The sequence below is a fragment of the Chenopodium quinoa genome, unplaced genomic scaffold, assembly GCF_001683475.1.
Source record: "Chenopodium quinoa cultivar QQ74 unplaced genomic scaffold, ASM168347v1, whole genome shotgun sequence".
Taxonomy (NCBI): domain Eukaryota; kingdom Viridiplantae; phylum Streptophyta; class Magnoliopsida; order Caryophyllales; family Amaranthaceae; genus Chenopodium; species Chenopodium quinoa.
Window position 1 is genome coordinate 300,759 of NW_018742924.1, and position 11,822 is coordinate 312,580.

General features: G+C 35.5%; 1 protein-coding gene across 1 annotated transcript; it reads left to right on the top strand.

The window, feature by feature from the left end:
- The first annotated feature begins 2,683 nt into the window (after positions 1–2,683).
- LOC110728334 (U3 small nucleolar RNA-associated protein 4-like) lies at positions 2,684–10,428 on the top strand. Its single transcript, XM_021907990.1, has 11 exons — positions 2,684–2,991; positions 3,104–3,247; positions 3,343–3,637; positions 3,722–3,785; positions 3,896–4,009; positions 4,211–4,373; positions 4,710–4,866; positions 4,992–5,581; positions 6,918–7,099; positions 7,988–8,248; positions 9,709–10,428. The coding sequence occupies exons 1-11, from the start codon at positions 2,830–2,832 to the stop codon at positions 10,031–10,033; spliced, it is 2,457 nt and encodes an 818-aa protein (XP_021763682.1). The 5' UTR covers positions 2,684–2,829; the 3' UTR covers positions 10,034–10,428.
- Positions 10,429–11,822: the final 1,394 nt, after the last annotated feature.

Consider the following 11,822-nt stretch of genomic DNA (forward strand, 5'->3'; position numbering starts at 1 on the left):
TTGTTATAATTATTAGAAATTATTAATTAATAATATAATTAAATATTAATTCTTAATAGTTTGAATTATTAAATATTATTATTGATAATTATTATTATTATTTATATTAATTATTATTATGATTAATAAATATTAACATTTATAATTATTAAAATTATTTTTAATATTAATAATTATTATAATTATTCAATATTATAAATTATTATCATTAATACAATATTAATTTCAGATCTCCTTTACAACAAAGGATTAATACAATATTATCATTAATAGAGCAGCTCTAAAGAACAGGACCTAAGGGGGAGTTTGGTTTGCGAAATATAGATATGAGGTATTGAGGTATGGATTTAAAATGCCTAAAACCCATTCCATATGTTTGGTTGTTAAAAATATGAATTTTAAACCCATAGCTCAAACCCATGAGATTACGGGGAAGGTGAGTTTGACTCATTCCATTATCTTAGGTATCAAATACATGGCATTAGCCTGTTGCAATGTGATTTACAAGTGCATCTCTAAGGTACTTTGTGATAGATTAAAGAAGGTTTTGCCTCACATCATTGCTGATAATCAAAGTGCTTTTGTCCATAGCAGATTTATTGTGCATAACATCATGGTGTTTCAGGATTTAGTTAGACAGTATGGGAGAGCAAATGTGGCTCCTAGCTGTTTGATTAAATTAGACTTAAAAAAAGCCTATGACACTGTTGAATGGGACTTTATTGAAGAAATGTTAATAGCTTTGGAGTTTCCTGCCCATTTCATACATCTAATTATGACTTGTGTTAGGACTCCAAAGTTTTCCTTGAAGATTAATGGTTCCCTTCATGGTTTCTTTTCTTCAAAAAGAGGTTTGAGACAAGGGGATCCCCTCTCTCCTCTCCTTTTTGTGCTATGCATTGAGTATATTTCAAGAATCCTAAAAGTTGTGAGTAAACACAAGGATTTCAGTTTTCACCCCGGATGCAAGGCTGTGGGGTTGACTCATCTTTGTTTTGCAGATGATCTAATCCTTTGCTGTAAAGGAAATCTGAAATTTGTAAAGCTGGTTATGAAGGGTTTTGATGCTTTTTCTAAAGCAACTGGTTTGAAAGCTAGCCCTGAAATGTTTTTTCTGTGCTGGAATGGATGCTGTGACTATGCAAGAGATCCTTGATCTTACTGGGTTTTCTAAAGGGAAGCTTCCCTTTAGATACTTGGGTTTCCTATCTATTAAGTGTGAGCATCTGATTGACAAAATGTGTGCAAGAATCAGAGTTTGGAGTTCCAGACATTTGTCTTTTGCAGCAAGACTGACATTGATTAATTTAGTGTTATTGAGCATTCAGGTGTATTGGGCCCAGATTATGGTTCTTCCTAAATCTGTTTTTCATCAGATTAATGCAATATGCAAAAATTATCTTTGGGGAGGTGATATGAAGAATAAATTAGGGTATATTGCTTGGGACATGGTTTGCAGAAGAAAGAAGGGAGGTGGTTTGGGTGTGAGAAGCATAGAGGACTGGAATACTGCAGCTCTGGGGAAACATGTTTGGGCAATTTCTCAGAAGCAAGAAAATCTGTGGGTAAGATGGATTAATGCAGTCTATATTAAAAATCAGAATTGGCTTGATTATCAGCCAAATGCTGATTCAAGTTGGTATTGGAAGCAAATCTGCAGAGTTAAAGATAAAATGAAGAGTGTGTTAGATCCTGCTCAAATAGGGCAGGGTATGTACATCATTAGCAGGATGTATAAGGTCCTGAGACCTGATCTGACTGGTTGCAATTGGGACAAGTTGGTCTGGGAAAAATGGGCTGCTCCAAAGCATAAGTTCATTGGCTGGATTGCTTGGCACAACAGGTTGATGACCAGGGACAGATTGCTGAGGTTTGGTACTCCTACAAATGCTAGTTGTTTACTCTGTGGTGATATGCAGGAGGACCATGAACATTTGTTTTTCAAATGTAAGTACACTCAGATGATTTGGAAGGAAATCAGTAATTGGTTGGATACTGGGATTAAATTAGTCAATCTGGCTAGTGCTAGAAGTGCTATAAGAAGAGTTAAGAAAGATTTCTGCAGAAGGGTCTTGCATATGTGGATACTGGCTTGTATGTATCAGATCTGGAAGTCAAGAAACACTGCTTTGTGGGAGCAGAAGATTTTTTGTATACATACTGTTGTAAAGAGCATTAAATTTGATATTGTAACTAGACTTAGGAATATGAATACAAGGAAGATATCAAAGGAGAATAGGGAGTGGATAGATAAGCTTGTGTAGCTTTTGTTTGTTTACTAGGTTCCTCCTAGTCTAGTTCTGTTCCTCTTTGGAACTTGGTTGTAAATTGATCCTTTTTGGCAATAAAACCTCTTAATTACCAAAAAAAAAAAAAAACATGGCATTACGGGGATAAGATTCCATTTAAGAATTAAACCAAACACATGATTTTAAGTACTCGTATTATTAATTTCCAACCCAATACCTCCTTATTCTCCTTAATCCCATTTTTGATTCCAAACCATACCACTATGTGAACCAAAACGCCTCTTAAATGAAAATCATGAAAGGGGACGGAGAGAGTAGCTAATATAATAAGCTGTCAGCAATAAGCTAACCGCTAATCACGAAACAATGCCATATTTCCTGTTTATTATCATAGTTTCCCAAGCTTTAACCTAGTGACAAGCATATATATATTGAGCAGCCGCTAAGCAGTAGACAAAGAACCCATAACAACGTTTTCTCTTTCATTCGCTGCGTTCATTCCTAAATCTCCTGAATTTGAAACCTCCATTAAAGCAGCAGCTAGAAGCTTCAGAGCTTAGCCTGGGTTTTTGGCCTAGAAATGCTGCAACAACACACAATCAGTTGTATCGATTGGAAGCCATCGCCGGTTGTAGCCCTTGCCACCAGCGCCGATGACTCCCAAGTCGCCGCCGCTAGAGAAGATGGCTCTCTCGAGATTTGGCTCGTATCTCCTGGCTCCGTCGGCTGGCACTGCCAATTGGTATTACTTTTTCTGTGATTGTTTCTTTCTTTTCTTTCAATTTTTGCAAAATGTTCAAATTCTGCGTTTTCTTCACTGTTTTTGATGATGTCGCGGCTTTTGAAAACTTTAGACGATTCATGGCGATCCCAATTCGAGAATTTCGTCACTTGTTTGGTGCCGCACCAGTTCTAAGGGTTCTTCGTCCGGAAGATTGTTTTCTTCTAGTATTGATGGGTCTGTTTCTGAGTGGGATCTTTATCAATTGAATCAAAAGGTACTTTTAATTGATAGATTATACTTTGTATTTGATTGTGGAACATGGGTTTTTCATTTGAATGGTTTTTTATTTTAATTCTTTTGTTATGGTAGACTGTGCTGGAATCAGTGGGCGTTTCGATATGGCAGATGGCAGTAGAGCCATTAAAGAACCGATGGGGAGAGGTCGAACACGATGCTCATAGCAATGGAAATGGGGTTGTGATAGATAATAATATTGACGATGATAGTGAAAGTAGCGATGATGATGAAAGTTATGGTAGAGTTGAGCTTCATGAAGTGGAGAATCGTCGATTAGCGCTTGCTTGTGATGATGGTTGTGTTAGATTATATACTATTCCTGATACTAATGAGTTGACATACCATAAATCGTTGCCTAGGGTTAGCGGTGAGTGCTCTACACCCTTGTGTCTGTTTGTTTAGTTGTTTTATAATCTGCGGATATTCACACTGTTGTTTTGTTTTATAACAGGCCGGGGTCTTAGTGTGACCTGGAGCACTGATGGAAATTTTATTTATTCGGGAAGTAGTGATGGGTATGCTATGCCTTAATTTAAAAATATCTCTTAATTTGGAGAAAAGATGTTGTGAATTCATGTTAGCTAACGCGATAAGCTGTCTAATGTTACTCATTTGTAATATGCAGGTATATTAGATGTTGGGATGCAAAACGCGCTCATGAACTATATAGGATTACTGTTGGTCTTGGAGGTTTGGGAGCAGGGTCGGAAATTTGTGTTTGGTCATTACTTGCTCTCAGGTAGTTTTTGAACCAAATTAATCTGTTTCGTACTGTAGACTATCTAATAGTTGTTGACTTGTAGAGTTGTAGGACTAGGGGTTAGATTACATACATTTACCTCTACAAAATTGTCATCATTGATGCTTTTTTGATGTTGCATTGAGTTAGCATATTCACTTTTTTGTTTGTTCACTCACTCAATTGATATGCTGTGATTAGGTGCGGGGTTCTTGTGAGTGCTGATAGCACAGGCAGTGTTCAGTTCTGGGATATTAAGCACGGAACACTATTGCAGGCGCATTCTCTTCACAAAGGTGACTCATTTGCTTTGGCCGCAGCACCTTCCCACAATAGGGTGTTTTCTGCAGGTTCTGATGGAAAGGTATAAAACTCTGGAATGCCATGATGACCAATCAAATTGCGTGCATTCTGATTGATGTTATGTGGGTTGGTAGATAAGTATAAATTTCATTAAACAGCTGTCCGGAATATTCACAGAAAGTTGTTTCAGACTTTCATCCCATATGGTCTCATAACCCTAAAAGGCAAATATAGGGACAATTGGAACTATTATATTCACAGAAAGTTACTCTTAGACCTCAGTAGATTAGTGCAATTGTTTTGTTTGTAAAATATTGATTTGTGAAAGGTTTTCAACACTTTAGATAATCTCAATATGTGTTATTATGCAGCAACTAAGGTTAATATTGTTTGACAGGTGATCTTATACGAGCTCTCTGATGATGTTCTTGACTCCAGTCACGGTAGTAAGTTGTCTTCTGCAGTCAGGAAGAGATGGGTTTTTGTTGATAGCAGAAGTGCTCATACACATGATGTTAGGGCATTGACTGTGGCAGTGCCTATTAGCCAGGAAGGTCTGTCTTTGTGCTTCACTTCTGTGCATCTTTTTTCATGATTGTTAGAGCATGTGTAAGCATCCTCTATGTACTGAAGATTTTAGGGGTGCTTTCTCTAATGATACATGTTTTTCCATTGCCAGATTTGCTCCTGGATGAGAAGGTTAAAAGAATTCGCACAAAAGAAAAGCCTGTTGACTTTAGTTATCACAAGTGGGCAAATTTGGGGGTTCCAATGCTTCTATCAGCTGGTGATGACACTAGAATGTTCGCATATTCTGCCAATGAATTTACGAAATTTTCTCCTCATGATGTATACCCTGCTCCTCAAAGAGTGCCTGTACATTTGGTCCAAAACTCTGTATTTAACAAGATGTCATTGCTTCTAGTTCAAGGCTCAAATGGAATTGATATCCTCTCTCTTAAACTGGGAAATGGTACTGCTCTTGAAAAGGCTAATGGTGGACACGCAGCAACTAATTTGTTGGCCCGTGTCAACAGTAAGGGATCTGGAAAGATTACTTGCAGCGCGATTTCTCCTTCTGGGTCGCAGTTTTGCTTTTCTAATCATGCCAAACCAAGACTATTTGCATTAAAGAGAGGTGGAGGTTCCAAAAATGCATGGGTTATTGATAAAAGACAACTTCCTGGCAAACTGCCTTATGCTCATGCCCTGGCTTTCACTTCAGATTCATCTCGATTAATTGTCGCAGGAAGTGATAGAAGAATATATGTAAGTGCTTCCTTTCCTTTTTCATTATATTCGTGTATACTCTGTTATGGTTATTTTATTTCATTTTCCATGTTCACTTTTCATAAAAAAAATTTAGGCATTGTAGCTAACTAATGATTTATTGAACTTAATTTCTCTTTAAATGCTAAGCATATACAAGTAGATGGTTTGTGATTCTGTATTCTCTTAGAATGCTAAAATAGTTCAGTAAATGATTGTTGACAACAATTTCAATTGCTAGCAAAAGCTACAACTCTGGCACAAATCTATAAATAAGACTATATTGTTAATAAGTTCCTATACATTATTAATGAGATTACAAATCCAGTTGTTCATTCTTATTATTGACTGTGTTGGTTTTATAAACTATATAAAAGCTCTTTGTCTACTATTTGGATTTTTGATGGACGCAGGATTCCTTTATCACTTACCTACTTAAAAGTTTGGTTCCAATGAAGAATTGTCTTACATTTAGCTCTATTCTATTCACCTTATTTTCTATTTCATGTCTTACAAGTTTAGATAAGATAATTTTGATAAGGGTTACCCAAGTTCAAATTACAACTAGAACAAGTTTTAAAATGGCTACCCAAGGGCGTGATTTGCTTGTAGTCTAAAGAAAACATTTCTGCCTAAATTTCCTTGAGGTTCAGATTTTGGAGGCTCCTAGTTTTGGAAAAGAGAAGCAGTTATATTTGCAAAAGTTTCCATGCTTCTTATCATTGTGCTGGACTGCTGGTTGTAGAGGGTAGCTTTGCAGTGGACTTGGGCCTTTTCTTCCCAGTCTGGCTTGCTTGCTTTCTGTCTCAATCAAGTCATGCTTGTATTGTGACTGGGGATTATTCACATCTCTATGTGTAAGCTGTTACTAACTATAATTATGCAAAATCCTGAGGCTTTCTAGTGAGGGGAGTACTTTTATGCGATCTTATTGTAATTGATTGCGCCGTTTGGAATGTATCGTAACATGTTGTGGCATTGGAATGTTATAGTTATAGTTATATATTGTGGCATTTTGGAATTTGTAGTGTATTCTGACATTTGGAAACTTAAAACATTGTAGGGAATGTATTGGTTCTCAATAACACCCATATTTCCATGGTAATCTATTAAATAAATTTAATTTCAACTTATTCACAATTTTCTTGGTAAACTATTAATAAAAGCAAGTTTCCATTTGGTCTAATCATGCACTCATTCTCTCATTCTCCTTTTTAAACTGGGTAGTTCTGTTGATAATTTAAATTATGGCATTGTTTGTATATAGGAATTTTTATTGAGCTTCAAGTATTGCATAGACAATTTGTGCTCAATTCCTTTCACCTATTGTTTACAGGTAGTAGACTTGGGATCTACAGAATTGTTGCACGTTTTCACACCTTATCGTAAGACACAAGATGAGCATTCGCCACCCAGTGAGCCTCCAATCACGAAATTGTTCACAAGTTCTGATGGACAATGGTTGGCTGCTGTAAATTGCTTTGGGGATATATATGTCTTCAATATGGAAATACAGAGGTAAAGAGTAGTGTGGTGGACCTTCTTTTTATGTTAATTTCGTAATTAGTAAGTTTCTTTGAATTGTAGTACAGCTTAGTTTATGTCCCTTTTTTTTTTAATTTTGAAAAAGGTTTACAGCCTGCTAAAATATTATTAGTCCTGGTTTATTGGAATGGTAATGGATGATTGCTTCTGATATGTAGTTTTATACTTTATAATCAGTAAAATTGGATGCTTCTCACAATGTCCTGTAAATTACTTGCCTAGCTGTCTTTGGCTCGTGGCAGGTGATCTAATTTAGTCTGGGGTTGTTGCAGAATAGTTGAGCCCACCAAGAGCCTAATTCCTCAAAACCTCTGATTAATCAATGGCATTGTTGGGCAGTCTTAATTTTACTGTTCTTTTTCTGCAATACTCCATTTTATTCTAATTAAAAGATGGCTACATATCCTGGATTGCACTACATCTTTCTTTTTAGAGTGTTATCTGGATGTCCATCTCGCCATGTCTTTTAATTACAGCACATTGGGTTTATTATGTTCCTATCTTGCGCATCTGCATTATCTGTGTCCGTCGAGAGGAAAGATGTCACATTGTAGGCTTGTAGCTAGTGCTTTTTGACAATGTTTTACAATAATGCTTGTGAAGTTTATTAATAAATGCTCATTTACTTCGTTTTGCTGCAATTAGCTTGCCTTTTCTGGATGTTTTTATATGTGAATTCCTTGTGTGATCCAGCATATGATCCCTACTTTCTAACACTGACTGTGATGTATGATGTTGATGAATTCTTAAAATAAATTTGCATACAGTTATCCTGCATTTTTCATTTGATTATGTCTTTGCAATTGTCAATGCATGCTTCTTATATGTATATCTAACCATCCTCCTTACTGCATTAAACAGACAACATTGGTTCATATCAAGATTAGATGGTGCTTCTGTTACCGCTGGTGGCTTCTCTCCCCATAGTAACAATGTGCTTGTCATCACAACATCATCAAACCAAGTTTATGCATTTGACGTAGAGGCCAAACAACTGGGTGAATGGTCAAGAAAAAACTCTTTTACTTTGCCTCAGAGGTTCCAGGAATTTCCTGGCGAAGTTATTGGCATCTCATTTCCACCATCAGCAAGTTTGTCATCTATTGTTGTTTATAGCTCAAGGTGTGTTTCCTTTACCTTTCTGTCTAGAAGTTGGCTTGCTTCTATTCATTTCTTGAGACGGCTGTGTGCTTTTTTATGTTTTGCATGTGCAGTATAACTTGATTTCAGAATTGCAATTTTGGTAGTTTGTGAACTACTTTAGACAAATTGTCCATAATTTGTAGTGGTTAAAGGTTTGAGTTCTAAATTATGCGTCCTTTTAGGTGTACCTTTCTTTTCACCAATAGTTATTTCCTTTTCTGGCGCGTCCCGGTCTTGGTTGCAGTTTATCCCAAAATAATTTTGTCTTACTTTCTCTGGAGATAATAATACTCTTCGTCCTTAATTTCCCGTAGTGTATGAAGCATGCATAAGGGAAATGACATCCAGCTATTATTAATGTCTTAAAAATAACAGTTTCTGTTATAGATCATTTTTGGCAACTCTTTTTACTACCTTACTGACTTATTCCTTGACACCTTTCTTCTCACTCGTGTTTACTACCTTGATCTTACATCTTCCCACTTTTTTGCACGCTCTTAGTTTATTCACCTTTTCTTACATCCTCTTACCATATCATCACCTACCCTCCAATTGCCTTAACCGTGCATTAGCAGTAAATGTTGAGAACTTTTGAAAAAGAGGTAGTATGAAACTATGAACAATCTATCAGCACTCTTCCTCCCATTGCCTTAACACTTTAACAGTGCTAGCAGTAAATGCTAAGAGCTTTTACAAAAGAGGTAGTATGAAACTACGAATGGTCTAATGGACTATAACATCTAATCAGGAATATAACATGAGTGATAGAGACTTGGTAGGTTGAAAAGTTGATTCATACTCGCCTCTTATTGATTGCCGTTTAATTTAGCTGTATCCAAATCGTCTGCAGGCACAGCGAGTATACCCCCGGCGTGCTTAGGTGCTTCATAGGTTGCATAGTGAATATTCATGTCATAGCTGAGCATAAATAAGCGTTGTCCTACCATTTGTGACAAAGTTCTCTTCATGCCACGAAAGATATCATGGCTTTGTTTAGAAAGTAATTAATATTGCCTAGAACCTCAAAACAGATTTAATAATAACTTAATTAAATGTTTAGCTATAGAGTTTACTGAAAGTAACGTAGGATGCTTGTCTACAGATAATAATGCGTTTAATTTTTGGAGAGATCAAGTTTGATGAAATTGATGACAATGATCCTGTTGTGATGGGAGATGATTAATTCTCCCTGTGCTATATGCCTATATCTATAAGGATTACGTCAAGAACAGAACTATGAGCTACACTTTTTTCTTGGTCTTGTGTTGCTACAAATAACCTTAAGCATGGCTTATTGTAGTAGTTCTTTCTTTAAAACTAAGTACTCTGTAGTTATCATCTTCTATTTGAAACCAGTCATCTAAATTTTGGCTTTGTGCTTCTATGTTTGACGGGGTGGACAAGCTGTGGGTCTGACTATAAACGAACTTTTATTGCAGGGCAATGTGTTTGATTGACTTTGGAATGCCTGTTGAACGGGATGATAGTAGTGACTTGGTCAAAACCGAAATGCTTAATGGTTTGGACACTGTCTCAAAGAAGCTTTTAAACTCAACTGGAAGGCTGAAGCGCAAGTTGCAACAGCCTGATATGTACATAAAGCTGTATGGCAGACGGAATTTTGAATTCGTCCAGTTTAAACATCCTGTTTTATTTGTTGGTCATGTTTCAAAGAGTTCTGTTATTGTCGTAGAAAAACCGTGGTTGGAGGTCGTTAAGAGTTTCAGTAGCCAACCCATTCACAAACACATATATGGTACTTGAGTTCGTTTACACAAACAGGTGTTGGTATACGAGTTACTCAGAGATAAGTTTTTTTTTTTTTTTGGGGTTTGCCAGGGTTAGGCCTTGTTGGGGCTATCAATTTTGGTGTTGCAGTAATCACTTCTGTGCCTTTTTGGGTTACGAAGCGTGTTGTGTATTATGTTCACTAACATTATGTTGTCACATTTTCTAGTTAGAAAGGGGTATGATTTTATTGTCAGACTTCATCTAGGCTGCAGTTTTAGTGCATCTGTAAATAGGGTTCCAAGAACCACTTTGGGATATTTTTTCATTGTAATGATTTTTGTTACTATTATTTTTTTTTTGGCTTCGTTATTTCATTTGATATTTTTCTTATTATATAAAAAAATAACCTTAACTGTGTTATACCTATATATTCTTTCAAAAATAAAAAATAAAATTTTTTTACACCTATGTATTTGGAAGCTGAGAAGTTTTAGCATTCACTTTAACTTTAACCTTTACTAAAGTGCAATTTAATTTTATTTATTTATTTATTATTATTATATTTTTTGGTTGTTTTTGTGTTTTTTGCTAATTTGTAAGAAAATTTGATTTGAAGTTAATAATATTTCATTTATAAACTCCAAATAATGTTATACTATGTGATACTTAATGATTAACATTTGATAATTTAACTTGTTCTAAAATGATATTAAAAAATAGGGTAATGCTATATGTAGCCCACTAGCCCTAAGGGTTATATATAAGTATTAATTACACTTTTGAAAATTGTATTAAATTAGGAATTCATGATAAAAACACGCGTAAATCAGTATAGTAAGTGTTTTATATTTTAATGATTTTTTAACTTTTTACGATTTTTAAGTGTAAATTTAATGCTTACATAGAGCCCTAAGAGCTATGTATAGCATTTTCCTAAAAAATATAGTATGAATTTGATCACAAAATAGTGTTTAACTTAAATTTGAGACAAAGGTAATGTGAAGCATTTCACTAATTGAGTGTAATTTTGAGTTCTATCTTCAAATTCTATATATTGAATTTACCTTAGAGCACTCACTCATGGGTAAATGCCCATGAGAAGAACTTTATGGAAAAAAAAAGGAAATTTTGGCTTCTCACTCATGATCGCTAAAAAATGCCCATGAGAAAATTCTCAAATGCCCATAGCAATGGCAAAAAATTAATTGCTACAGTAGTATGGGCCATGGTATCAAATCAACCCAAAAAAAAAGGTGCACATATTAAAAAATAATGTGATGATAGTAATATTTAGGAGAGAGAACAGTGTAGGTTTTTTGTACCTCATGAGTGTGTGAAAAGTTGTAGAAAAATAATGACAATAAGAAAAAGTGAAAAAGAGGAGTGAGAAAGTGGTTAGAGAGAGAATGACATTTTTTTTTAAAATTTGCCCATGAATGGGAGTGGTCTAAGGCAGATGATATGGTTTGTGGAGGGAATTTCGACAATCCTATTGAAACTAGAGAGGAACGTGTTTCATTGCTAACGGAAATAAGGATGTCCAATAATCTAGGTAGTGATGCATGTTGAGAGTGAGGGATATTTCAATTCACGATTCCAGAGGATCTTGGGATTGATTCTCATCATCCCTGCCCTTATGGCTCTCTAACCACCACAAGAAAAGTTAGTGATGCAAGCTTTGCAATCTTCAGATTACACTGATAAGGATACTGCACAAGACAATTATCAAAATCCAGCTAGCATGGTTACCTGTAATGTGGGTCAAAACACTAAGGTGTTAAACAACGACAATCAATATTGTTAAGAAAAAACTGTAAAAAAA

Coding starts and splice junctions, on each gene's coding strand:
- LOC110728334 (XM_021907990.1), top strand. CDS start 2,830: ATGCTGCAACAACACACAATCAGTTGTATCGATTGGAAGCCATCGCCG. Junction 4,867..4,991: donor AGTGCCTATTAGCCAGGAAG/GTCTGTCTTTGT, acceptor TTCCATTGCCAG/ATTTGCTCCTGGATGAGAAG. Junction 5,582..6,917: donor GAAGTGATAGAAGAATATAT/GTAAGTGCTTCC, acceptor TATTGTTTACAG/GTAGTAGACTTGGGATCTAC.